The following is a 27,978-nucleotide window of genomic DNA, read 5'->3' on the forward strand; positions in this document are numbered from 1 at the left end:
GGTTGTAAATGACCGAAATAGGTTATGTTGTTATATTTACATCAGCTCGCAATTGGTCTGTTCTCGTACTGCACGAATCTACTAGATTTTACTATTTTCTTCGATAACATAAAGGAATATTCGTTACCGTAGTAAAAAGTAGTAGATTCTTTCAGTACGGGAACAGACCAAATATGAATATGACGAATAAATAAAATATGTTTACATTCAATGTAATTTAAGGTTTACATTCAATGTAATTTAATCATTATTAAACGACATTTAGATTAGAAATTTTTACCGAAATAACATCCTCGATGAGGATTTGTTGAATGGAATTGAATTTAAAAAATCCGGTAATATTAGCAGCAGTTATTTCAAAGAGTGTCTACATATATTTTATATTTATTGTTATATATTTTTCATTAGTAGGTAATGACTTCTTCTGTCAAAAATAAAATCCTTTTTATTTCACTTAAATTTAAATATAATTCAAGGTAATTTGAATTTATTTTTCATGGTATTCAAAACTATACACACACGTACTCTAAATATGTATTTTTATTTGATAGAACAAGTCGCCTTAAGCCAAAATTGTAATCGAAGGGTCGATATGCCCTACCTTGTAATAATTGACCTTGAATAAATTGACTTTGTAGTCTGAAGCATCGATTTCTGAAGGTCTAAAATTTTCAATAATAGTCTTTGGTGACTGAATAATGAATCCTCCGTTTGGTCTGGCGAGAGGTGGACTTGTATCTGTTGGTCATCACAACCCTTCTCTGAATTTCAAAATTGATGTCATTCGTTTGTTATGGCGGCACCGAAGTATATAAAATCGTTCACTACCTCGAAGATATAGTTTTCAAGTTCCACAGTTGGTCCGAGTCTACTGGACGTCTTGCGCGTTGATACCGTCAGCTTGGTCTTTTCGCCATTTACTGTCAGTCCCACTTTGGCAGACTCCTTCTCAATTCGTTCAAAGGTGGCTGTTACTGCTCGCAATGTTCGACCCATTATGTCGATGTCATCGGGGTAGGCGAGTAAAATTTGCTGTTTGGTGTACAGAGTGCCATTTCTGTTCACCTTGCCTCTCGTATGACCTTTTCCAGGAGGATGTTAAAAAGGTCACACGACAAACTGTCACCTTGTCTGAACCCTCGTTCGGTATTGAAGGGCTTTGATAGGTCCTTTCCTACTTTAACTGCTGACATTGTACCAGTTAAAGTTATCCTACATAGCCGTATTAATTTTGCAGGAATGCCGAACGTAGACATCGCTTTATACGCATCTGAACGGATAGGGCTGTCAAATACGGCATTATAGTCGACGAATAGGTGTCATTTGTTGATATGTTTATCGTGGGGTTTTCCAGGATTTGGCGCAGCATGAAGATCTGGTCAATGGTGGATTTTCCAGGTCTGAAGTCGCATTGGTATGGTCCAATAATCATTCATTGACCATTGGCTTCAGTCGTTCACACAGCCCGCAGGATAGCAATTTATTACGATGGGAAGGAAATTTATTCCTCTATAGTTGGCACATATCGTATTGTCTCCTTTGTTGTGCACGTGACACAGGAGGTTCAAATTATAGGGCATGAATTCCTCTAGCCAAATTGTACAAATCAGCTGACGCAAGCTCCTGACCAGCATCTGACCACCAGTCTTGAATAGTTCGGCTGGTAACCCATCGGCACCTGCTGCTTTATTATTCTTCAGCTGATTAATTGCTATTCTGACCTCATCTTGGATAGGTGGTATACACTTTATACCATCATCTATTATTGGTTCTGGGGTATCTTCTTCACCGCCACTATTTGATACCAGAAGCATTACAAAATGCTCCTTTCAGATCCTCAACACGCTGTACAGGATTCCTACAGGAGGATGTGCCTCTACCAAAGCCTTCGGTTTAGTTGATAAAATTTCTGGACTTCGTTCGGCTCCCGCTCACATTTTTCTTGTTCTTTTTTCTGAAAATAAATTTCTCTTTTCTTTTCTCCCGATAATTCTCCCTCACATTACGTGTTGCTATTGTCTGCAGTGTTTCCGTATACGCTTCTTTTTTCACATCAGTAGCACTAGGTTATTTTGGTTATAAATAAACCTAGATATAACCTAAATTTACTCGATATCAATCAAAAATTGCATAACGTTTAGGTCACGTTAATCCTGTTTAAAATCCTGTGTAATATACTTGACCTATACGCTATCGAACTGACATTTTAAATCGAGTGGATTTCGTAAATCTAAACGCACTACAACCATTCCTGTGAAGCTTTTTTGCAATGAAATAGACAATTTAAATCCACAGGATTTATTTAATCTATTACAACGTAAATGTACCATTATTTACATTCACAATATTTTCTGTATTTGACATAGATACAAAGGAAACGTAATGCAAATTATTTTCTCTATAAACACATCAAATTTGCCAGTCCATTATGTCATCCGTTACCATGGAAGGGTCTCCTTTTTGATTTCTTTACAATCGCCGTGTGACTACAATCGATAATTTGACAGCTAAAAATCGATAACATATCTTCATCGATTTTTCTAGTAATTCAACACACTGCGGGATTGGATTGCCTTTCATTCTTCGTGAGTACTTTATAAATTGCACATCCAACCAAATTAAGGAGAAAATTTGCAAATCTACAAAATAAAAACTAAACAGAAAATAAAGAAAGAACACAAAAATGACTGCTGGAGAAGTATTGGAAAAAATTACCATCACTGAAGATGGTGGTGTACAAAAAGAAATCCTTAAACATGGTACCGGCGATGAGACACCCGAAAATGGTTGCAAAGTCTCATTGCATTATACAGGCCGGCTAACCGATGGAACTGTATTCGATTCTAGCGTTGATCGTGGAGAACCTTTTGAGTTTGAATTGGGTGCAAGTAAGTGGAATAATTATACATTTTCTATTATTGAATAGATTTTTCGATTCTATGCTAATCCAATTAATGTGTGTGTGTTTGTTGTGGTTTCCAGGAAGTGTCATCAAAGCCTTTGATTTGGGTGTTCTGACTATGAAATTGGGTGAAAAATGTAATTTAATTTGTGCTCCCGAATATGCCTATGGCGAAAGTGGTAGTCCACCAAGTATACCACCCAATGCCACATTGATTTTTGAGGTATATTGAAAGGTGTTACTCTTTGCCATTTATGGATGTTTTCATTTAAGATTTCTGATTTTTCTTCCCCTAATTAGTTGGAAATGCTGGGCTGGAAGGGTGCCGATGTTAGTCCTAATAAAGATGGTAGCATTGAACGTTTCATCATTACAAGCAGTGATAAGCGGCGTGGTCCCAATGATGGTTCCCTGTGCAAAGGTAAGGGTTTCTTTTTTTAATTTTAAGAAGTTTTTGGTTTGGATATCGCAAAACCATTAAATTTGAATATTCATATCAGTTTGTTTGTGGTCAATGAAAATCTAATTTATGCCCCCAAAATGCAATGTTTGAGTTTGATATGGATATGTGCGGTGTGATGTTAGAATAATCGAATTTTCTGGAAGTGTGTGTGGTAGTTGTTGTTGTTTTTAAGTAGTGGTGGTGGTGTGTGTGTGCTTTTGTTATATAGTTGAATGGGGTTTTGTTGTCGATAATATGTTGGTTTTTGGGGTGCAATGGATTTAACAAAACTGCTATGAATTAAAATTTAAATAACAATTTTAAAAAATTGAATTTATTTTTTATTTTAAAAAATTTTGTTTTCTTTTAGTGTGAAAAAAATTTTTATTAACTTTAGAGAATTTTAATTTTTTTAGATATTTAGAATATTTATTAATATTATTTTTTGTATATTTGACTTTTATACCATTAAACAATTATTTTTATATTTTTTGTTTTATTTATTTTTCATACCCCAGCTCACATCACCGGCAAATATGATGGCAAAGTATTTGAAGAACGTGATGTTGAATTTAATTTGGGCGAAGGTAGCGATATCGGTTTAATTGAAGGTGTTGAAATTGCCATTGGAAAAATGGTCATTGGCGAAGAGTCAAGGTAAATATTTGAATATCAAACCGCTTTTTTCAGAATAAAATTAAAATGTTTATTTTCCCTCCTTTTTTAATAGATTCAAAATTAAGCCCAAATATGCATTTGGCACCAAGGGCAATGAACAATTTAATATACCAGCAAATGCCACTGTCGAATATATTATCAAATTAAATGATTGCGAAAAAGGTATTGAAGATTGGAAATTCTCGGATGCCGAACGTCTTGAACATTCGAAAATCTACAAAGAAAAGGGTACAAAATATTTTAAAAAGGAAAACTATTCGCTGGCATTGAAAATGTACAAAAAGTGTGTGGACTTTTTGGAGAATAATTGTAAGTATAGAATGTTTTAATTTTTATAATTTAATATTGAAATTGTTTTTTTTATCTATTTTTATTTTTAGCTGATGACGAAAGCAACAAACTAAAGGCCACAGCTTATAGCAATCAGGCTCTGTGTCATCAAAAATTAAATGAACATTTTGAGGCTAAACAGGCAGTAAGTAGTAGAAGAAGTGTTGGTATATGTACAACATAAGGGTGTCCGATTGCCATGAAATTTTGCAGAGGGTATTGAAATGCGTCTGGAATACAATGTGTTGAGTTTCGTTTAAATCGGTTTATATTTTGATATAGCTCCCATACATAATTTTGTCGGATTTCAGGTAAATGGTCCGCCAAATACACAAAGTTTGTCCGATTGACATGAACTTTTGCATAGCATAATGCATTGTGTCTAGAATAACTTGAAATGAGTTTCGTTCAAATCGGATCAGATTTTGATAAAGCTTCCATATATATTTTCGTCGGATTTCGCGTAAATGGTGCACCAAAGAGCCAAAGTTTTTTCGATTGACATGAAATTTTGCACAGCCTCCTGAATTGAGTCTAGAATAACTTATCCTGAGTATCGTTTAAGTCGGTTCAGATTTTGATACAGCCCCTATATATATTTTCACCCGATTTCATGAAAATGTTGCACTAAACCCCCAATATTTTTCCGATTGACATCAAATTTTGCCCGGCATACTGAATTTAGACTAGAATAACGTGTGTTGAGTTTCATTCTTTCTTCTTTTTTATTTCAATTACAGTGCAATGAAACCCTCAAATTGGAACCCAACAACATTAAGGCTCTCTATCGTCGTGGCCAATGTAACGTAACCGTTGCCGATTACGATGAAGCTTTGATTGACTTCCAGAAAGTTCTCGAACTGGAACCCACCAATAAGGCTGCTCAAAATCAAATACAAATATGCAAACACAAAATCAAAGAGGCCAAGGATAAGGAGAAGAGAATCTACGCCAATATGTTCACAAAACTGGCCGCTGCTGATAAAGAGGTATAAAAAAAATCACACAATAATTTCCATTAGAGGAAAAATACTAAAACTCCAGTAATTTAATATAATTTCCTATCACAAAATCTATTACATTTATTTTTGTAATGTAATTTAACTTTGTATTTATTTTTTTTTCTTATATTGTATTTGTAGTGATAGTAAAAAATAAATTCCCTGCTGCGAGCAAAGATCCATGTGTATCTTATATTACCACTTTATTTCTACAGACAATTGTACTAGTTCAAATTTCAACAATTTACGAGTAGAGTTTGGTTTGGGACACTGATTGTAGTGTATTTCTACTGACAATGTCGACAGTTGGCTTTTCTTTTATTGTCATTAAAACATATTGAATATATACACATTTTTATGTAATTTTTTTGTAGATCGCATCGAAACAACGCGTTTTTATCGGCAATTAATTTGTTTTGTGTGTTTTATTGTTAAAAAGGTGATTATTTATTAAATATATAAACAAAATGAGTAAAAGAAATTATAAAAGATTAATTAAAAAACAAAAAATATTGTATAAAAACAGAAGTTTGCAATGTGAACAAGAAAATAGTGAAAGTGAATTTGTGTCAAACGGTGGAGATTTTATAAATGATTTCGTGGAAAATGGAATGGAAGATTTTGCAGTTCCGAAATTAATGTTGCGGGACAAACTTAAAAAGTGGTGCATGGAAACGAATCCTTCAAAGAAATGTTTGGAAAGTCTTTTATCAATATTAAAGGAAGAAGGTCTAGATGTTCCGCTCACTAGAGAGACTTTGGTGGGCAGAGCAAAAAATATGTTAACGAGAAATGTTGCCCCTGGAATTTATTGTCATATTGGCATAGAAACACAACTACGAAAAGTTGGTCACATTTTGGAAAAGTATGAGGAAGTCGAACTAGATATAAATATCGATGGAATTCCACTGTTCAAAAGCTCTCGTGTGCAATTGTGGCCAATCCTTTGCAGAATCGTTAATATTCAGGAGAAAACAAAACCGTTTGTTGTTGGATTATACTTGGGAAACACCAAGCCGGGTAGTGTGAATGTGTATTTGAAAGACTTCATTGATGAAGTGATTCTACTAAAAGGTCAGTTTATCATACAACAAAAACATTTAAAATTGAAGTTTCGTTGCTTAATATGTGACGCACCAGCAAAAGCTTTCGTTTGTGGAGTTCCTGGACATACATCAACACATGGCTGCACCAAGTGTACTCAAATTGCGAAGAAGGTAAACAATGTCTTGACTTATAGTAGCGAGAGTGGTTCCCTAATCTCCGATGAGGACTTTGCTGTGCGAAAGTATCCATGCCACCATTCCCAAATGTTCAAAGAAGAAAAAACTCCTCTCGAAGAAATTGGATTTGGTATGATAAATCAGACTCCTTTAGATAGCATGCATCTCATTGACCTCGGAGTCACCAAAAAAATGCTAACCAGAATAATGCATAATAAAACTGAAAAGAAAACCTCAAAACAAAATATTTCAAAAATATCTTCTGAATTGGTGAAATTTAAAAAATACATTCCAAGGGAATTCCCAAGAAAACCCAGGCCTTTAGATGATCTTTGTCATTGGAAAGCGACTGAATTTCACCAGTTCCTTGCTTATACAGGAATTATTGCTCTTTATAATAATGTACACGAAGATATTTATTATGAATTTTTAACTTTACATTGTGCTTATCGACTTCTTAACAATGCACGACATATGGATCAAAATATTGTTCAAGCTAATAATTTGCTTCAATTATTTGTCGAGAACTTCTCAACTGTATTTGGTTCGAACAGCATTTCTTTTAACGTTCATAATCTGCTTCATTTGGCTTCTTGCGCAGAAAAGTATGGTCCCCTTATTTCGTTTTCTGCATATGCATTTGAAAATAAACTGCAAACACTGAAAAAACATGTTCGAAAACCATCACATATCTTTCAACAAATTATTCAAAAGGAAAAAAATTGCATGATTGTCAACACTATTCAGGATGGGTTAAAATATGAAAAAGGTGTTATCGTTGGAGCTTTTGTAAATGATTGCTACATATCCTGCAAAGAACCAGATAATATTTGCGCGGTGAATTCATGCATTCCAATAAAAATTGATAATATAAAGAAAAAGGGCGAAATATATATTGAAGGCAGTCGAATTTTGGCATTAGAAAGTTTCTACGAAGAACCGGTGAATTCTTGTGAGATTGGTATTTTCAAAACGAATCTGACTCTAGGGGAAAAAGAGACATTTTGTATTAAAGACATTCAGTTCAAATTTGTATGCTTGCCAATTGATTCTGATTTTGTAATCGTGCCCATTTTACATTCCTGCTTTCCAGAGAAATATCAAGCACAAATTTTTACCTCCTAAGTACACAACTCCCGCACATAAACATGTCGAACGAAAATGCCAACCCTTCCAAAGGAAAAATGAAATATTTTGCTCCACAAGGTAATCTCCAAAGATTATCACTAAATTTTTAACAGTATAACAAAATTGAGTTCATATTTTTGATAGCTAATGCAAAATGTTCTTCCTGCCAAGAAAATGCCAGAAAACTAGACACGATTATTGATATTTTGGCGGAGCATAAAGTTTTACTGGATCGTGTTATTTCTCAGAACGCATTTGTGGACAATATTATGACAATTTTTCCAATTGAATCGGAAGAAAAACTTCGAGAATTTGATCGAATTCTCGCAACACAAGCAGATCTATATGTACGTATCTGCGTTTTGGGAATAACAAATTCATAACTAAAACAATTTTTACAATTGCAGACTCGACAAATGAAAAATCTCATTGCAGGTAACGCTGAACGTAATTTGCATAAAGTATTTGGAAGAAATATTATTATGGATTTTAATGTTGACGGAACTTTCGGGAAAAAAGGTCTACGAGATTTTGGTAATGTACTTGCCGCCATAATAGGTAAAACGTGTTTGTTTTTGTTTCAAATAAGTAATGCTAAAATATAGTTTATAAAACAGAAGTTATATCAACATTTAATAAATTACCTGACAAGACTTTACGAGCAGCGTTCCAACGCCAAAAGAAAAAGTATTTTAAGATCAACAAACGAAGCAGGCGCACCGAAGAAAAGGAACAAGATGAAAATGATGAAGAACCACAAATTTAACTGAATGTTTTTATGTTATACTATATAATTTTAAAATCCTAGTTCTAACACTATTCAGTTTTATTAAAAATAAGACAAGGTTTGGCCAGCCTTGAAAAAAGTGAGCTATATATGTAATCCATTTCTTAATTTATTACCTTGCCTAAAATTCGCAGACTGTTTTAGATTAATTAAATATATTGTGTGTAGATTGAACTGTGCTTTACTTTTGTTTTTGTTACTTAATAACTGCGTTAAAAATGTAACGTTGTTAAATACTTATTCTATTACAAGCATTTTCCTAAAAATCTCAAATGACTATTTGGTTCGAATGCCTCCATATGATCTCGAAAGGACTAATGGTCTTCTAGTGTTTATTTGGTTCAAATGTCTACATATAGCTCAGGATACCCAATAAAATGCAGTGATTATTTGGTTCAAACGTCACCATATAAACTTAAAAGATCTAATCTTTTTCTAGTGATTATTTGGTTCAAATGTCTACATATAGCTCAGGATACCCAATAAAATGCAGTGATTATTTGGTTCAAACGTCACCATATAAACTTAAAAGATCTAATCTTTTTCTAGTGATTATTTGGTTCAAATGTCTACATATAGCTCAGGAAACCCAATATAATGTAGTGATTATTTGGTATACACGTCATCACATAATCTCAAAAGATATAATCTTTTTCTAGTGACTATTTGGTTCAAATGTCACCATATAGTCCCAAAAGAACTACTTAGTCAATATAGTCAAGGTCTACTGGTACTTCTCCTATGACAAGCCTATGTTAAATGTCCATAGGAAATTACATTGGTTGTGGTATACTTTTTCACTAGTACTAGCGACAATGTCACCAGTAAAACACTACAATTTTACTAAAGCTGCTCGCTGCAGGGTTTATTTTATTTAAAAATAGTTTGTGTGTGTAGTTATTTTTTTATTGTCACAAATTTACATCCTGCCATTTGTTCCATATTTTTATTCCCAGCAGGATGAGAAACCTGAAGATGATGTGCTGGCCAAGTGTGGTGAATGGAAGGATGAAGATGCCATGGCAGCAAGTGAACGGAAATCTGGAGATGAGTGGACAGATGAAGATACCAAACGAGAAGCAGATTATGCCTTAGAAAGGGATAATATTGTAATGATATAAAGAATGAAAGAAAACAAAGAAAGGACTTATTATCCTTCTTAACCACAAATAATCTCCCCCTGTTCCTCCTCTCTATAAATCACCCGAAACTCATCATCATACATGCTTGAATTTGTGTATAATCTGCAATGCCATTATTACGTTTTCAAAAAAAAATATCCATATTATGTTTTAATAATAGTTACATATATATAAAAAATAATCATTTTATTTGATTTTCGAATTTGAATTATAAAATTAACTATATATAATAATAATCATAAATAAAATGCCTAAAAATGAAAAGAAATTGCATGTATATCAATCATCTAATTTTAGTAATTTAAATTCCGGTATTATCTCCTGATGTCTCATCCACAGTGGACTTGTTAACATTTGTGATTTAACATATTCCGAAGCCTTGAAACATTTGGTGCTGCAGAATTTCTTACGATCCGTAATGTCATAAACTTTATTGGTTGCCGTGGAGATTTGATATTGTTTTGTGGGAACGCTGGAAGGGAAAACCAGAAAAGAAAATCAACAAATATGTTAGGAAAATATATCAAAGGAAATAAAAAAAGGACATGGACCTATATTGAACATTTTGTGTAAGAAGATAGTTTATCCTCCGGCTACCCAAAGCTGCTATCCCAAAACATGGGCGAATAAAAAAAGTTTGCAGAGGTCTTCTGCCAATGTCAAATTACAGCGACATCTATTGGAAAATGCGCTGAAACTATCAAAATACTCCAAAACTCCTTTAAAAAATCCACCCTTATAGGACTTATAGGAAAATATGAAGATTCCTTTCGACTGGTCTAAAAGACACCCTTCTGCTAATATAAAAAATTCTGTAGTCTATAAATACACCCTTCAGCTCGTCTAAAAAGTCTCCCTTCAACTCGTCTGTAAAGACTGCTTTCAGCTCGTCTATTAAGACTCCCTTCAACTCATATATAAGGACTTCCTTTAGCTCGTCTATAAAGACTCCTTTCAGCTCGTCTAAAAGACTCCCCTGAGTTCCTGCCTATTGCCCTACCTCACAATGGCTGTGCCACAGGCGGAAATATGCCCACCAGCACCGAAGTGCAAAAATTTGTTGTTGTTTTTTGTGATTTTTTATGAACTAGGATTATTGACTTCGCACAATACATAACAATTTTTTTTTTTTTTGACAATCGCCTATTTTTGACCACAAACTAAGTTAAAAATAAGGAAGATCTTTAACAATTGGCTTTATCCTAGTTCATACGAGAGCTATACACTCCCAGAGAAACGTGTCAAAATTTGGAACCGATTGGATTATTAGTTTTTGAGTTATCGTGAACGCCATTCGTAAAAACATGCTTTAAAAAAAATGCGTCCCTCCATTCGATATACCCAATTTGCTTAAACAGCGCGACACACTGGTAAACATGCTAACATGACGACCCGCTTACACAAAAATATTCTTGAAATATATTGAATTTATCTGGAAATTAGATACATATTAATAAAGTTTAACCTCTACAGTCATAATGTATACCCCACAATGTCCCGCATGTGATATTACATATTTTCCCTGAAATTCCTAACCCATAACTAAGTCCAAATTCATCCAAACACTTTTCGATCTTAGCATCTCATAATTTCAATACTTACTTTTCCAAAACTTCATCACACAATGGATATGAACATAAGTGCAGAATATTTCTCTCATCCACAATATCATCATAATGACATTGATTTATATCCTTCAGCTATCCTTAGACAAAAAAAGCAAATTTATTGTAAAATAATTGCAGCTATAGCAGCAACTTACTGGTGCCCACCTTTCTAAGAAATTCATCTTCATTGATGTTGCGCTCCAACAGTGACTCCACAATGGCCTGGGCCCGAGCATTACATTCCTTTTTCTTGCGTATCGCCTCGATCAATTGTTCTTTGCTGTAGGAAAAAAAATGAGATGTCATTATTTAATGGTTACATTCGGTAGTACATTACCTCAATTGTTGGGTTTTGGAAGATTTAGTGGATTTACTCATTGTGCTTGCTGGAATTTCGGTGAATTCTAACGTAAAATATTTGCAAAAATATAATAACACGGTATTTTTGTTTATATTGGGGTCTAAACAGTGTTGCCAACCAAACAGTGATGGAACATTTTTAACCATAAGTAAGCACGTATGGCAACAATCATAACGCAAAGCTTTTTTTTTGGCACAAACTAAAGCAGAGTACACATTATGGTATAATTATTACAAAGTATAGGGAATAGCTACTACCAGATGCAATATTTATTCTCAAATTAGCCTGTTTCAATTATCAAAAAATAAATCTTTTGTATATTAATTAAATTAAAATATATTCAAATTTAATTGAAATGAAAATGATTTTTTTATCGCTTTCGTCTAAAAGTAATTACTTTGCTATGGATGGATTTCAGGAATGTCATACTTTCACCACTAATAAATAATTGTTTCTATAAATCAAGTCTGATGTATAACAGACGTATACATAACATAAAAATCAAGTTATTTTCGTAGTCATTAGCTGCATTTTGAATGGCACTCTTGCCCAAATTTTGCTTGTTTGATAGAGCTTGTTTGATAGTGATATTCACAGTTGTTGAACAGTCAGTAATCTATAAAAAAAAGGTGCCAGTTAAAAGTGCTGGTGTGAACACAGCTATATACAACGTTGGCCTGTTAACATGATCCAATAAACAGGTCGTGTCAGAAGCAATCGTTAGACAATTTTGGATTAAATTACCCCAAGTTGTCAATTTTTTTTTTTTTTTTGTTTAATTTTTCACACAATTGAGTCAAAATTGAAAGCATTTTGACAGCTCGGATGAAATCATCTGGCATTATCGGACGACCTTATTATTGGATCATGGCCTATTAATAAGGCCATTTCAAATTTATGATATTAACTTGACAAAAAACATCTGTTTTTCGCTTTTTGGGCGATCTTATTAAAAAGTCATGACTCCGAATACAAGAATATACTCACGATGTAATAATGAGGGGATGTATCAAAACAAAAACATTTGTTTATATTCCAACATCTGTCAAATTTCATCTAGTAATATTTCCCATGGTTGGCAACATTGCACGTCGAATTCAAGTAGAAACTATGCACCATGATGCAATAATAAGGCGATGTATCGAAACAAAAACCTTTGTTATTTATTATCCAATTTGATTTCTGATTACATATTTTTCCACGTCGAATTCAAAACAAAAACCTATTTATTGTGCCATAAACTCCTTTAATTGTACTTCTTTAATTTTAATAGAGTTGTCAGCCATATTTTTAAATTCAATAACCAGGACATACAACAATCAATATTATTCCCAACTTGATTTTAAAAAGAAACCTTAACATTCTATTAATTTTTTGTGTTTTTGGCAAAATTTTAAAAATATATCAAATGAACACAGCGACTTGTTGCATTTGTTTTTATTTATTCTGACATTATAGCCCACATCGTAGAGATGTATTTTTTCATTGTTGATAAAAGATAATCTACCTTGTATAATTGTATCATGGTAGTAATACTCAAATTATTAATTTTAACTTTATTTGATGTGCTATTTCCAGTTTTGTACAATTTTGTCTCCATATATGGTCTGTTCCCGTACTGCAAGAATCTACTATTTTTTACTACGATAATACTTTTTTCCTTTGTTATATCGAAAAAAAAAAATAGTAAAAACTCGTAAATTCTTGCAGTACAGGAACAGACCAATAATTACAGAATCTGCAAGAATGTTAATTTTTTATCGCGATAACAATTATTACTTTATGATATGGAAAATAAATAGTTATTATTTGTCAATTCTTGCAGTACGGGAACAAAATGTAATGTAGTAAATAACTTTAGCTATTTACTGCTTCTAGTATTTTTTTAATTTACAGAAATTGAAAACATTTTTAAAAATTTAACATTTTTCCTGCCTAATATAAAAATTAAAGTCTAAATTTCTAAATCCCTAATATGGTTGCCATTTACAATCTAATGTAACCTACCATACTCCATTTATCGATCTATAATGCCCTAACAATATCCACATGCATGCCTTGTTGTGAGTGATTTTCTGTTGGAATTGTGGTGATTTCTTGAAATTTGACATCCACATCATTTCAATTGCATGCTAGTGAAAGAAACCACCCAGAAATAATGGCCAAAAGACTACAGGAATATGTTAAATATACCATTAAAGAATTGGATGAATATGTCCAAACAGAAGGATCGTGTGTCCACAAAATAAATACCAATTTACACTTGTCCATGGGTCCGTTTTGTTTAGCTGACTTTAAGCATGTACTTATGGCACATATTGTCCGTAACAAGGTGGGCAGCTATGATGTACAATTGGATGGTATTGTGTTGGATGTGAAGAAAGTTAAGGTGTTGGGTAATACTGGTGCCCTACGGGCTGATGATCCCCGGATACATGTAAACATCAATGCTGATGTATATGTTTTCAAACCCACCGAGGGCGCAGTGCTGACGGGAGTTGTGAAACACATTGCTGCCCAACATGTTGGTGTGGTGCTGTATCGAGTTTTTAATGCCAATCTGAGAGTGGGCCACAAAGTGAACAAGGAGGAAATACAAATGGATCAAGAAGTTAAATTTCGCATTAATAAATATAATTTACAAAATGTATTTCCATACATTGATGGAGAATTGCTGATGGCCAATGGAGAAGCTATTAGCCACAAAGGGGTAAATATTCCAAAATTCCGAATATTAAACAAAATAAAACTGTTTTTTATTTTCAGAAAAAAATCGTTTTTAAAGATAACGAAAATGATAATGGCGATTCTGGTATAGAAGAAAAGGAAGGCGGCATACAAGAACTGGATGAACTGATATCGATAATCAAAGCCGAAGAACCTGAAGTTATGGAACAGAGCATAACTGCCGCCACCAAGAAATCTTCAAAGAAATCCAAGAAAACTCCAAAAGAAAATGGAACAACTAATGAAAATAGTGAGGAAACGCCTGCCAAAAAATCTTCAAAGAAACGTAAAATCTCAAGTTCTTTGAATTCCTCTACGGTGGATTCCAATTCCGAGGAAACAACTGTATTAACACCGAAAAAGATTAAAAAAGAAAAGGTGAAAAGTGAAGATGAAAGTATAGCAGCGACACCAGCTAAGACATCCCTCCAAATTAAAGCAGAAAGTTCTGATTCAGATGACTGACCCAACACACACACATCGATTAGTAGTTATGTTTTAATTTTTCTTAGGTGCGATTTTTAAGTTTTAAATCAATCAATAACGGGCAATGTTTTAAATACACGAACATACATATATTTTTTATAATCTATTGAGTACAAATGTTTAATATGTATGCATGCATACATTTCGAGACCAATAAAGTTAACTGCAACAAAATGTTTACGTTACAAAAAAATTAAAAAAAAAAAAAATTAATAAAAATTTTAAAATAATAAAAAAAAATTCAAAGTGTGGATTTTGAAACAATATTTTTTCAATGCGTTGATTTTTTAAAATCAATTTTTTAAAGACGTGGATTTCTTAAAAACATTTTTTTAAAGACGTGGATTTAAAAAAAAAATATCTCAAGGCGTGGATTTAAAAAATATTTTTTCAAGACGTGGATTTTTAAAAAAATGTTTGTTCAGGTCACGGATTTTTAAAAAAATGTTTTTTCAGGTCACGGATTTTTAAAAAAAAAATTTTTCAAGGCGTGGATTTAAAAAAATATTTTTTCAAGGCGTGGATTTAAAAATATATATATTTTTTCAAGGCGTGGATTTAAAAAAATGTATTTTTTTCAAGGCGTGGATTGTTAAAATTTTTTTCCAGGCGTGGATTTTTTAAAACATTTTTTTCAAGGCGTGGATTGTTAAAAAAATATTTTTTCAAGGCGTGGATTTAAAAAAAATATATATTTTTTCAATGCGTGGATTTTTAAAAAAAATTTTTTCAAGGCGTGGATTTAAAAAAAAATATTTTTCAAAGCGTGGATTTTTAAAAAATATGTTTTCAAGGCTTGGATTTTGAAAAAAATATGTTTTCAAGGCGTGGATTTTTAAAAAATATTTTTTCAAGGCGTGGATTTTTAAAAAATATTTTTTCAAGGCGTGGATTTTTAAAAAAATATTTTTTCAAAGCGTGGATTTAAAAAAAAATATATATATATTTTTTAAGTCTTGGTTATCAAGACGTGGATTAAAAAAAATATTTAAACGAATTTTAAGGCTTGGATTAAAAAAAAAACATTTTAAATATATGGATTTAAAAAACATCAAGGCCTGGATTAAAAAAAACATTTTAAATATATGGATTTAGAAACAAAACAAGGCGTGAATTTTCAAAAAAAATATTTCAAGACGTGGATTATTTTAAAAATATTTTTGAAGGCGTTTCTATGCTTTGTTAAAAAACATAATTTTTCAAAGCGTGGATTTTTTTCAAAAAATAATTTTTCAATGCGTGGATATTTAAAAAAATAATTTTTCAATGCGTGGATATTTTAAAAAATAATTATTCAATGCGTGGATTAGAAAAAATGTTAAAAATAAAATCCACGCAGTAAGATTTTTAAAATAATATTTTTACAATGTGTGGATAATTTTTAAGTATTGATTTTTTTAAAAATATTTAATCTAGTATTTAATTTTATAAAAAGATGTAAATTTTTTAAAAATATTTTTTCAAGGCGAGGATTTCCAACATTTCTTTTAAATGTTTTTTTCAAATGCAATCGAGAAATGTATTTTCATTTCACCCTTTCCCACCCCTCAACACCCTCCCCTCCCACATCAAAGTAAAACAACTGGATTTTTATGAGAAATTTAATAGCAAATAATATTCTATATAGTTTCATTTATTTTTCTTATTCTCCGCAAATATTAGTGATATTTTTTCTTTTTTTTAATTTTGTTCTTCATTTATATATAGATTTCTCTTTTGTTTGTTGGTTGGTTTGTTGCTTTTGGTAGAATAATTTTTCTTGATTTTTTTCATTGTTTTTACTCTTTTTTTGTTTGAATTTTCTTTTTTTGAAAAAATCACTTCATGTTTTTTTGTTTTATTATTTTTATAATAAGTCTGTTTTTTGTTTGTTTTATTATTAGTAATAATGTAGGTGTAGTATATTCTATATATAATTATTATATTCAATTAATATAAAAATGGTTTAAAATAATTCAACATAAAAACGGTTAACTAAACAACTTGTTTAAAAAAAAATTATAAAAGAAGAAGAAATATTGAAAAAAATGAAGAAAGCCATGATGAAGAATATAGAGGAGAATACAAATTAGATTGTATGTGGGTGTGTATAGAGAAGTAGATAAATATAGATATTCAAATAATAAAACAAAAGTAAAAACATTTAAGCCTAGCATTCATATATATGAAGAGAAGGAAATATTAGTTTACAATAAAACCATTAGATGTGGGGTGATTGGTTATCATTTTAAATGATGCAATTACAAAGATATTCAAAAATAATTTTTGTTTGGGTTTTTGTAAAAATTGGAAACAATAATTAAACGACAAAATACCAAATCGTATGTTGTTGATTTAGATTTGGTTTTTGTGTTGTGTTTTTTTTATAATTTTCCTTTTTTTGTTTGTGTTGTCTTAATTCTGAAGAGAAAGCCCCTTTTTTTAGCTTAGAATAAAATTAGGATAATTCACATTCCTTTTCATTATCTTCAACATCTTCTCCTTCTTCTTCTTTGCCATCATCTTCTAGTATACAAAAATTATCTTATTCGACTACAAAAGTTATGTGCTATTTAATAACAACAAATTTTCTTCTTCCTCTTTCCACATTCTACCTTATGCCACTAAATTAATGATGCACCGATTTGCGCAACGACTATCTTCCACAGCGGATGATGATTAGGGCAACATCCGTAATTCTAAAAGAATAATTAATCCTCTCTATATCTAAGTTAATGTTTTTGTTTTTTCTTTTAGGATTCTAGACTCTACATCTCAGACTCTGATTACGGTTGGTATGGCTGCTGTTTGTTGCTGGAGTTTTTGTTACTGAAAATCAACGACGCCATGAGCGATCTTCGGATTCCTCGTCCTCCTCCTCATCTTCGAGTCGTAGCTCGGGTAATGTGTCAGTGTTGTTCGCATCTGTTTCACTGTTGGTTTGGCTGGGATTTGGTGAAGAAATTGCGGTGGTTGCCTCTTGGGGCTGATTTTTGTTGGCTTCGCTGCCGGTGGACTTGTTGTCAGCAGCATTGGGTGTTGCGACTGCTGTCTTATTGCCCGCAGTTGGAGCTATAGCAGGAGTGTTTACAACGGGAGCCCAGGCAATTTGTAGACGAGTGTCCTTGAACAGTTTGCCACGCACAATGGCTTGTTCGGCATTGATGCGAGTGGCATACGATAATATCAATTGTGGCTTTTCCAAATCCATGTCATGTTTGGTTATCTCACCAAAATGCTAGAGGGGGAGAAAAAGAAAGACAGTTTTAGTTTTAGAACAAGAAAAAAATTACATTAAGTGGTCATTTAAAATATTCAAAATCATGTAGACCCTATCCGTATACGATCTATTCGTATTTAGCATCTTCACTCCAAGAACCTGAAATGCCTTATTTTATGGAACAGTTTTATAGTCATCAATTTGGAAGCAAGAGGCGTGAAGTGGTCATTAAGATAAATGCGGGAGCTGACATCAGTATTAACTACATTATTTAATGTAATAAAAGCAAACCCTGAATAATACGCCATAATAACATCTCTTGTACGCACCGAATTAAATTTGACTAGAACGGACTTTCCACCAAAAACATACCAACAGTGCTGCACATCTGTGGGAGACAGATCTACCCTGCATAAACTTGCAATTTTAGAAATAGGCTAACGAAGGACAATTATAAAACGGGGCATGCCATTTATCAAAATGTCCGCACGATTTAGGCGCCTTTGCAACACAAGATTCTCCTGCTCCGCATGAGCTAAAGCAACACTAGGATCATGCTCCAATTTTTCAACATTTTGTTGACATTCCAACAACAAGGAACTGCAGGACTGTTCGACTTTCTCAGCATTTTGCTGACATTCTGAAATATCATTCCGCAATTTCCCAACAGCAGCAAAAAGCTGGACACATAATCCACCAATAACGGAATCAACTAACATTTGAACCTCATTCGAAAATTTGCTCATTTGTTCATCTAATTTCTTTTTCATATCGGCAGCGAGATCATCAAACATTTTTTGCATACCATCAGAAAAATTATTATCTCCTCCATATAAACATTAAACAAATAAAAACGTATTAAAAAGCCCCTTCCCTTACTTACCTTAAAGTGACCCAGCACAAAATCGGCATCTTCACTGGCAAAACCGGTAACAATAATTGTCTTCGGGCGACGATCAACACGTGTAGAACCTTCAGGATAACTAGGCCTGCCTCGCGGTATTGGTCTACCCCCTGGTATGTAATGAGGTGACTTGCCAATACCCGGTGAACCGCTAAGTGGCACATTCGATGCCGAACCCGGTACAATACCAATACTACGCTGCAATTCTTCAAGACGTTTCTGTATGGCCGTAGTATCATTGCCTTCCTGTTGTTGAGCAAACAATTCCAACTCAATGTCCAGCAATTCTTTCTTCTGCTGTTCTTTTGACTTCTTGATCGGTGTTGGTGGTTGTTGATTTTGTATTTGTGCCTGTATTTGCTCCTGTTCGGCAGCAATTTCTTTACGCAACTTATCAATGGTTTCCTGTAGCACTTTAATGGTCTCCAGCGTTTTGGCCCTTTGCGGATCTGTGGGTTCACAACGTTCCACCAACTCCAAGGCCGATTTCATTTGTTTCACATAACTCTGTAGAAGTTCTTGTTTGCGTTTCCGCAAGCCATTGGCCAGCTGAGCTACGGCCTTTACCTGTTCCTCTTGTTTCTTACGGAACATGGCAGTGTTCACGACAGCACCGGGTGTTCTTGGTGGTATATTGTTTTTCAGACGTAGCGACGGTGGCGGAACATGTGTGGCGGTAACCGGTGTGGTCGGTGTTGAAGTGGTACTTGTGTTGGTCGTTGTGTCCGATGGTGATGTGGTTGTGCTTGCTGTTGTACTGGTGTTGTTTGTTCCGGTCTGAGATTGACTAGTGTTTGCGGTTTTGGCAGAATCAGCGGCTGGTGTGGGTACTGCGGGAATATTGTTCAAGTGATATTGACTATTTTTACGAATACCACCAGGTGGCTGTGACACCATTGTGTTGACATCACTAGCTGCATTCGGATCGGGAGTATGCCAAAATACCTTGATGAAGCGATTGTTGAGCACAGCTTCGGTACTGCGGTAAGCCACATTTGCTTCGGCATGGGTTGAAAATGTGATAATAGCTGCCTCCGGATCGCCGTCATACGATATTTGAATATTGACAATTTTACCGAATTTGGCAAAGTGATTGTTCAGGTGAGCAATGGTGTTGAGACCACGTGGCACTTTACGTAACTCCAGGGAGCAGTTTTGTAAACTAGGCACTCGTGGTCCCAGACGGCTATGCGCTGGTATTTTACGTTTTGTTGGGCCGTCGGCTATGGCAACAGAATCTTCCAGTTCAAAGCGTCGTTTACTTTGGGCCTGTAGGGTTGCACTGACATCACCGCCGGCAGCAGGTGCTCCACCGCCTCCGCTGGCATCTACAACGGGTATGGGGATTAGTTCCCGTTGTAATGGCGTTGTTACGGCAGCTGGATTGAATGGGAACGGCATCATAGGTGCTGCTGCACGGAAACCGGCTCCAGCAGCGGCGGCGGCAGCAGCGGTACGAGCATAGTCAGCAGCCGCCAGTGGACCCGCAGCACCATTTGTGCCCTTATCTGTACCAGGAACATGCGGGAAACCCACTGGTCCCGTTGGGCCACCCATAATTACAGCACCTGGGCGAGCAGTACCAGTAAAAGGATTAATACCTGCGGCTGCAGTACCAGCCATCATAGCTCCAGGTGCAGCAGCACCCACAATTGGACCAGGGGCTGGTGCGGAGCGGGACCAAAGATCCGGGGCGTCTGGATTATATTCACGCAACGACATACTTATTAGGGCAGAATTGTTGAGGCCTTCAAATACAACGGGATTTACACCATGATCCCAGGGGCAAGTTTCACCTCTTACGCAGTAACCTTTTTCATCGAAGTCACGACATCTTTGTCTCTTTTCGCTGTCATGATGATGACGTTCGGGAGATGTGGTGGCACCTGAATTGGCACCATTGCCACTACGGTTTTGAGAACGTCCCAGTGAGGGAGGTGACGCCTTTCCACTTCTTCCGCCGCCTCGTTCCAGCGAAGGCGAACGACTGCGTGGCGAATTGGACGAATGATTTGTTGAACGTCCGCCAGAAATGCCACCACTACCTCTACGATCATTACCGCCAAATCTAGGTGAACGATCATCGGGACCGCCACCACCCATATTGTTGGACATCATACGGCGCCTATCTCCACCACCACCACCGCCGCCAATACCACGTCTACGATCATGACGGGAATCGCCACCTCCACCATTTGGTGGAGATTTATTGCGGAATTGACGTTGGGCTTTCTCACGTTCATTAATACGACGATCACGAGATCTTGAACGGCGCGATAAACGTTCATTGGAACGAGAACGGGAACGTGATCTTGAACGAGAACGCAGTGAGGCACGTCTTCTGCGACTTTCACGAGGTTGATTTTCTTTGTCAGCAGGATTTGTACGGGCAGCAGGAGGACTGGCACTACGATGATGATGGCGATCGTTGTTAAAATGAACGGCACCACTGCCGCCGCCTCCGCCACCTCCTCCACCATATGAATGTGTCTCGTTGCGACTTGACGATGAATTATGATGATGATGATATGATGACACTGAACCTGATTGATGATGATGGTGAGAGGATGATGATGATGTAGATGGTGCTGAGGTACGTTGTTCTGTCGTAATATTGCTGTGGGTATCTTTGGTTTTACTCTGCAAGAAAAAAGAAGAAATTAATTAATAATTAAGTAAAAAAATAATTAATAAATAAGTAAATATAAAAATAATTATTGAAAAATAAAATTAAAACAGGTTGAGGTGAACCAAATCAAATTGTCTGCCAGGAGACTAAAAAAATTAAACACTGTCGCTTGTTCCCTCTTAAAATACATATACATTTATGTTGTTGTAATATTCAACTCACTTCTTCAATTGGTGGTGTATTAATTCTATCCGCAGCATACGAACCACTGGGGGCAATTTTATCATCTAATTTGGCGGTAACACTAGTGATTGTATCGCTATCATTTTGATTTATCACATTTGACGATGATGCTGATGACGTCGGCAATGTTGAAGCATCACTGGCAGCAGATGGTTTACTTATTGTTGCCTCCACTGCAGTGGATGTTGTCTCCTCATCCTCATTGTCCGTAGTCGTTGACTTGGGATTGGCAGTTGGCGGGGGAGTTTTTAAATATTCCTCACTATTTATGGCCTCGAATAGACGTTCCACAAATGGTTTAGTCTCTTCGGTTAGAAAGACATCCAATTGTTCGATCATAACACGTTTTAGCTCTTTTTCCGGTTTATCCTTTTTCAATAGAGCCAACACATAACGTGCCAAGGCAGAAGAATCAGCATCACATCTGTAAGGAAATTAAATATTTAATATTTTTAATAATAATTTTCTTTATAATTATTAATTTTTTTAAACTTACAATGGCTCTAGTATGACAACCAGCCAGCTTTTTAATGCTTCTGTATTATTTATCAACATGTTTAGTTATGTTGAAACGCGACTGACTGACTGGACTGCTGCTACTTTATTATCTTCACAGAGTGTGTGTGTAGGGGGTTGGTCTTGAATTTCGCCTTGCCTGCCTTTTCTTCTTTTGCGCTAAACGACCAAATTCGCTGCTTGTTGTTTGTGTTTTTCTGTTTTCCTCCTCTCGGTGTGTGGTATACAACAATAACAATTCACGTATTTTTCTTGTTTTTTTTTCTTCCAATATTAATCTCTTCTTTCTTAAAATCTGAAAAATAGAAAATTTGATGCAAAGTATTAGTCGTTGATCTTCCCCTTGACTTGCTTTGTTGTAATTTTGTTTTTATTATAAAATATTTCAATAAATTATTACAAAATATTGCGCAAATTTATGTTTTATGAATTTGTAAATTTCTTTGCATGTGACGTTATACTGGCTGGTGTATCGTAAACGTCAAATCGACTGATTGTAGTGTCAACTACTAGCCAGAAGAGTACACGAAATATCGTAAACAGGAGAAAGAAACAACAAAGCATACACTGTCTCTTTTACTCCTAGTGTCCGAAAAAGGGAAACAACACAATTTTTGTAGCTCGTCATTCGTAAATCCACCAAAAGAAAAAAACAGCAACTAATATGACAACCAGCGAATGAATTATTCTATTAACACAATAATTTTCTTTTTAAACTAAATTAATTACAATTCTTTTTATATCTCTTCTCTGTTTTGCATTTGACAAACAAAAACAAAATTAAACAACATCCACGCACGTTTAGTTTTGTTTCACAATGATATTATGTGTGTTGCCATGAACGAGGCGAGTTATAGTCCACACCACACACACAAACAACCAAACACACACGACCAAACGTAATAAGGCGACGAGTAGTGGATTTTCCTCGATTTTTCACTCGCTTTTCGTTGTAGAAATTAACAGTACTGGCGAAAATACTGGCAAATTCTATAGACGAAGACTTTTTTGTTTTATATTATTAATTTCCGAAAGAATTTCATTCGCTTCGTGTTGCCACAACTTTATTTTACACGTTTACATATTTTTCTATTGTTTTTATGCACTTTAAATTGGTTAAAATTTAATAATAAATTACGCTTAACACCAGGCCACTTACATTGTTCTTCAACGAATAACGAACGAATTGTAGAGTTGTCTTTTAGCAACGAGAAATGGTTCAAACGAGTGATTCTGTGAAATGAGCCAAAGGAGTGATTTGCAGTTGGTTCTTTCAGTTCACTTCGCTCACACAAAAAGAACTGAGTTGAGAGCAGTAAAATAGGTTTGCTATGTTTTTAAGTGGTTGTGTGTGATATTAAGGCCACAAAAATCCAATAATCCAATTAATGACTAATTATAGTCTCATACGGTCACATACTTCCAAAAATTGCTAAAGCAATTATATTTATCAATATTTTGAAGTTCCCTGGCTCTAAACTTATAAATATAAGTTGTAACAACCTTGGTTAAACCTTGAGAACAATGTTCAGCTCAGGATGCAATAATAAGGTGATGTATTAAAACAAAAACCTTTGTTTTTGTCTCGATTATCTGTCAATTTTTTCCATATAATATTTCAAATGTTTGGCAATACTGCACATAGAAATTACCCACTTTTACAGTTAATCGAGACATTAGCTGTGCTAAATGGACTACCTATTCATTGTGCCTTGGTTCACCTATAAAAAAATATATTTATAGTACGTTTACATTTAACCGGATTTCGTTAACCCAGTGGTTGTCAATTATCAATTCGTTTGTATATATGTCAAATAAATCCTCATAAAGTAGGTTAACACGGTAAAAAGTTCTAATGTATATGGCGATTTAGTTTAATTTATTTAAAGTATGCCAATCGGCATATATACATTGATATTGATATATGAATTCCATATTGTTTGGACTGGCATCTTTTTTTTATCTATTACTGGCTATACTATTCATCTTTTCATCTCAACCACCACCCTTCAAGATTTAGAACCTCTGCCTATCTGTTAAGTTCGTCCTATCTTCATCTCGTCTATAGACTACCACTTCAGCTGGTCCATAAAGACCCCCTTCCACTAATTTGAACATCCATAAAGACTTTTTTTCTCATCTCAACCACCAGCCTTCAAGCTTTAGAATCTCTGCCTCTCTTTTAAATGCGTCCATAGACTCCCTACTTTCATCTCGTCTATAGACTCCCTCTTCAGGTTGTCTATAACGACCCCTGTCCATAATTTGCAAATCTTTTTATATTATTTATAAAGATATTTTTTAACGCAATTTGTCAATGTCTGAGATTTATAGATTAAACTAGTCCCTCTTTGCTCAGTGAATAATTGAATTGAACGAGCGCATAACGTGAACTCGTGAATAAACAAATTCTCTATGCGGTTGGCAACACTAAAACCTTCTCTCACGTCATTTGGAACGAGCATGCTGCTGGAATAGTTTATTTAAATCAATAAATTATTTAAAAACAAAAAAATATATAAATAAAAAAATGTGCAGCATTGGTGAAGATGACTTTGGGGATGAGGGTGGAGTTCATTCTATGGTACCTGATGTAAAGCGTGACGAATCACAATCATCCATTGAAACTGAACGTTTGTGCAATAAATGTAAACAACCTGGAGCTGCATATAAACTGGCATTCCGTGAACCAGAATGTAAGGATTGCTTCCTCAACTATGTACGACATAAATTTCGTGCAGCATTGGGCTCCTCCAAAGTGTTACCCAAGAATGCCAATGTCCTGCTAGTGTTTGATGGTAGTGCACAGTCTTTGGTGCTTTTGGATATGCTACATCATGCTCAGACTCAGAATACGTTTAAGAGATTGCATTGCAATGCAACAGTTCTTTATATAGATGATTATGCAGTGAACGGGGAGGACGACAAGGATTATGAAAAGCTATTGCGAGATGTACAAAAGACCTGTGGAACATATGAACATTTTGAATGTTTCCTACTGCCATTGGTGAAGGCGGATTATGTTAAGGATTTAATCTTTGATTTGAAATTGTTGGAGGAAAATTACTTTTCAACAGTGGCTAAACAAAAATTGGATTTTAAAGGGGCAGTAGATTGTCTGAAATCCTTAACATCCCGACAAGATTTCATCAAACATTATCGAAGTAAAATTATTGCCCTTGCTGCAAAGCACTTTCAATGTCAATTTGCCTTTAAGGCAGATATAAGTTCAGATTTAGCCTCAGATCTGTTGGCAGCCATTGCTTTGGGTAGGGGAGGCAGTGCTGCATTGGATGTTGCCTTGGTGGATAATCGTCTAGATGATGATATTAAAATTGTAAGGCCTCTCAAAGACCTAACCGAAGAGGAAATTGGTTTGTATATAAAAGCTCAAAATCTCCCATTACTGGATCATCGGATATATGGCAATGATTGTGGACCCTCGGCAAGTTTGCAAAATCTCACCAAGTCATTTGTTAAAGATTTACAACAGAATTATTCATCGACGGTATCGACAGTGTTTCGTACCGGTTCTAAAATAGCCTCACAAATTGGAGATGATAATAATAAAACGGAAGGATGTTGTAAATTTTGTAAATCCCCTTTGGATTATCAGGATTCGACGACATTATTGGCTATTGAATTTTCTCGCATTGTTTCGGAATGTGGTATTAAAACCGAGGATGATACGTCGGAGTTAAGTATGGAAGCCCAAAAACATGTTGCTGGTGATATTGAGGGCTGTGATTTGACACAGATGTGTCATGCCTGTCGTAATATTTATGCAGATTCAAATAACAATGACATTTTGTTACAATAACAGTTTTTAATAAAAATATTAACTATAAATATTTAAATATTTTTTTTGTTTTATTACTTTTTTTAATAATTTACATGGTAAACATTTTTTTCTTTATAATAAAAAACTTTGTAAACTACTTAAACCCCTTTGCCCTCCAATCTGTGTATTCATCAAAGTCCTCCGTTTCGGATACATCATCACTTGATTCATCCGAGTTGTGAGCGGATTTATTTTTCTCCATAAATTTATTCAATTTTTTCCTTTTCTCTTCTAATTCCAAAACCTTGGACCAATGATGTATCTGCTCATCAATCTCGACAAGCTCCTTTTCCACTGCCAATTCCTTTTGATCGGCCACGAAAATTTCATATGACGCCTCGGCTACTTCTTTTATTTCCTTCTGGAACAATTCCCATTCGGCATCTTTATTTTCGGCAATCTGGGCTTTCGCTTCAGCAGCACTACTATCAAAAAACTCAGCTGGTAAGGGATCATTCAATGATTTGTTCGCTAACTCTGAACTTTTGGTGTCCACTGTGGCAGAGGCTACTTGTGGTCTAATTGAATTAGATTCTATTGGAGTTGTTTTTGTTGTCTTCCCGTGCACAGTATCTTTTGGAACAGCAGCCGATTTGACATTGCCATCAGTCTTTGTGGGAATATTTGTTTTCAAAGTAGAGGTCCCGGCATTTAGGAGCGTCGTCTTCAGTTCCTTGGCAGCTTGTACATTATTTTTATGAGCTTTGGAATTGACGTGAACCTTCCAAATATTGGCCGATTTTAGAGGGGTACGACAAATTACACAAATCAGTTGTCCTTTAGAATCCACTTTCATTAGTGGCGATTCGATTTTTTCTGTGGTATTTGCAGCCTCTTTCATGCCATGTTTTACAGCCAAAGCCCGAAGCTGTTTTTGTGTGACATTCGTACTGAGGCGTTTCATTGCTGTTGTTGTAATCTTAGGAAATAATTTTGGGGACAGGACGCCTTCTGGGTCCACTATCTATTAGTAAAAATGTTAATTTATTGTTTATGTACAAATTCAATCGTTTAGTGCCAATTTCTTGCTGAAGTGTTCAAAATCAATATTCACTTCAAAGAAACCATGTGAACTAGTTACGTTTGACTATTTAAATGTTTACGGTTTGTTCCCGTACTAGAAACGTTGTAAAATAATTTCGATTTATATAAGTTTCTTGATGGTCCTGGAACACAGGACTATATACACTATTTGTTTTGTATAGAGACCACGGCTCTGTATAGAGACCACAGGTCTTTATAACAGACCAATTGGGCTGTATAGAGCACAGGTCTTTATAACAGACTAATTGGGCTGTATAGAGACCACAGGTCTTTATTATAGATACCAGAGGGCTTTATTACAGACCAATAGGGCTGTATAGATACCAGAGGTCTTTTTTAAGGAACAATTGGTCTGAGACCAGAGGTCTTTATAGAGACCAATTGGTCTGTATAGAGACCAGAGGACTTTATAAAGACCGATTGGTCTGTATATAGACCATAGTTCTTAATAAAGACCAATTTTTCTGTATATAGACCATAGTTCTTTATAAAGACAAATTGGTCTCTATAAAAGATCAGAGGTCTTTATAGAGACCAATTGGGCTGTGTAGAGACCACAGGTCTTTATAACAGAGCAATTGGGCTGTATAGAGACCACAGATCCTTATTACAAGCCAATTGGGCTGTATAGATACCAGAGGTTTCAGAGACCAATTGGTCTGTATTGAGACAAGAGGTCTTTATAAAGACCAATTGGTCTGTATATAGACCAGAGGTCTTTATAAAGACCAATTGGTCTGTATAGAGACAAGAGGTCTTTATAAAGACCAATTGGTCTGTATAGAGAC

General features: G+C 34.8%; 7 protein-coding genes across 11 annotated transcripts; 4 read left to right on the forward strand and 3 right to left on the reverse strand.

Moving 5' to 3' along the window:
- Positions 1 to 2,667: 2,667 nt before the first annotated feature.
- LOC133331978 (FK506-binding protein 59) lies at positions 2,668 to 9,614 on the forward strand. The gene is made up of 8 exons (XM_061540365.1): positions 2,668 to 2,888; positions 2,983 to 3,125; positions 3,203 to 3,323; positions 3,863 to 4,001; positions 4,075 to 4,331; positions 4,403 to 4,497; positions 5,093 to 5,341; positions 9,451 to 9,614. Exons 1-8 carry the CDS (start codon positions 2,684 to 2,686, stop codon positions 9,610 to 9,612), a joined length of 1,371 nt encoding a protein of 456 aa, XP_061396349.1. The 5' UTR covers positions 2,668 to 2,683; the 3' UTR covers positions 9,613 to 9,614.
- On the forward strand, positions 5,503 to 8,587 carry LOC133331977 (uncharacterized). 5 transcript variants are annotated; one of them, XM_061540363.1, is made up of 5 exons: positions 5,503 to 5,792; positions 7,670 to 7,782; positions 7,849 to 8,051; positions 8,112 to 8,262; positions 8,322 to 8,587. In XM_061540363.1, exons 2-5 carry the CDS (start codon positions 7,725 to 7,727, stop codon positions 8,468 to 8,470), a joined length of 561 nt encoding a protein of 186 aa, XP_061396347.1. In that variant the 5' UTR covers positions 5,503 to 5,792; positions 7,670 to 7,724; the 3' UTR covers positions 8,471 to 8,587. The 5 variants fall into 5 exon arrangements, 2 of the variants coding, with proteins under 2 accessions (XP_061396347.1, XP_061396346.1); XM_061540362.1 differs by having other exon boundaries at positions 5,503 to 7,782; XR_009754402.1 differs by having other exon boundaries at positions 5,503 to 8,262.
- A 298-nt stretch (positions 9,615 to 9,912) lies between the features above and the next one.
- On the reverse strand, positions 9,913 to 11,618 carry LOC133331953 (putative RNA polymerase II subunit B1 CTD phosphatase RPAP2 homolog). The gene is made up of 4 exons (XM_061540340.1): positions 11,578 to 11,618; positions 11,406 to 11,520; positions 11,236 to 11,333; positions 9,913 to 10,105 (listed from the first exon to the last, which is right to left on the reverse strand). Exons 1-4 carry the CDS (start codon positions 11,616 to 11,618, stop codon positions 9,913 to 9,915), a joined length of 447 nt encoding a protein of 148 aa, XP_061396324.1.
- A 2,141-nt stretch (positions 11,619 to 13,759) lies between these two features.
- LOC133331954 (DNA-directed RNA polymerase I subunit RPA43) lies at positions 13,760 to 14,793 on the forward strand. The gene is made up of 2 exons (XM_061540341.1): positions 13,760 to 14,311; positions 14,368 to 14,793. The coding sequence occupies exons 1-2, from the start codon at positions 13,760 to 13,762 to the stop codon at positions 14,791 to 14,793; spliced, it is 978 nt and encodes a 325-aa protein (XP_061396325.1).
- Positions 14,794 to 17,568: 2,775 nt separating this feature from the next.
- LOC133331955 (zinc finger protein swm) lies at positions 17,569 to 22,360 on the reverse strand. The gene is made up of 4 exons (XM_061540342.1): positions 22,286 to 22,360; positions 21,769 to 22,213; positions 18,897 to 21,557; positions 17,569 to 18,031 (listed from the first exon to the last, which is right to left on the reverse strand). Exons 1-4 carry the CDS (start codon positions 22,342 to 22,344, stop codon positions 17,630 to 17,632), a joined length of 3,567 nt encoding a protein of 1,188 aa, XP_061396326.1. The 5' UTR covers positions 22,345 to 22,360; the 3' UTR covers positions 17,569 to 17,629.
- Positions 22,361 to 24,835: 2,475 nt separating this feature from the next.
- LOC133331956 (cytoplasmic tRNA 2-thiolation protein 2) lies at positions 24,836 to 26,125 on the forward strand. The gene has a single exon (XM_061540344.1). The coding sequence runs from the start codon at positions 24,836 to 24,838 to the stop codon at positions 26,123 to 26,125; it is 1,290 nt and encodes a 429-aa protein (XP_061396328.1).
- A 115-nt stretch (positions 26,126 to 26,240) lies between these two features.
- On the reverse strand, positions 26,241 to 27,050 carry LOC133331958 (zinc finger protein 830). Its single transcript, XM_061540345.1, has one exon. It carries the CDS (start codon positions 27,048 to 27,050, stop codon positions 26,241 to 26,243), a length of 810 nt encoding a protein of 269 aa, XP_061396329.1.
- Between the last annotated feature and the right edge of the window lie 928 nt (positions 27,051 to 27,978).

Source organism: Musca vetustissima, unplaced genomic scaffold (assembly GCF_032173495.1).
Source record: "Musca vetustissima isolate MV318-11 ecotype Yass unplaced genomic scaffold, APGP_CSIRO_Mvet_v1 utg3401, whole genome shotgun sequence".
NCBI classification, from domain to species: Eukaryota; Metazoa; Arthropoda; class Insecta; order Diptera; family Muscidae; genus Musca; species Musca vetustissima.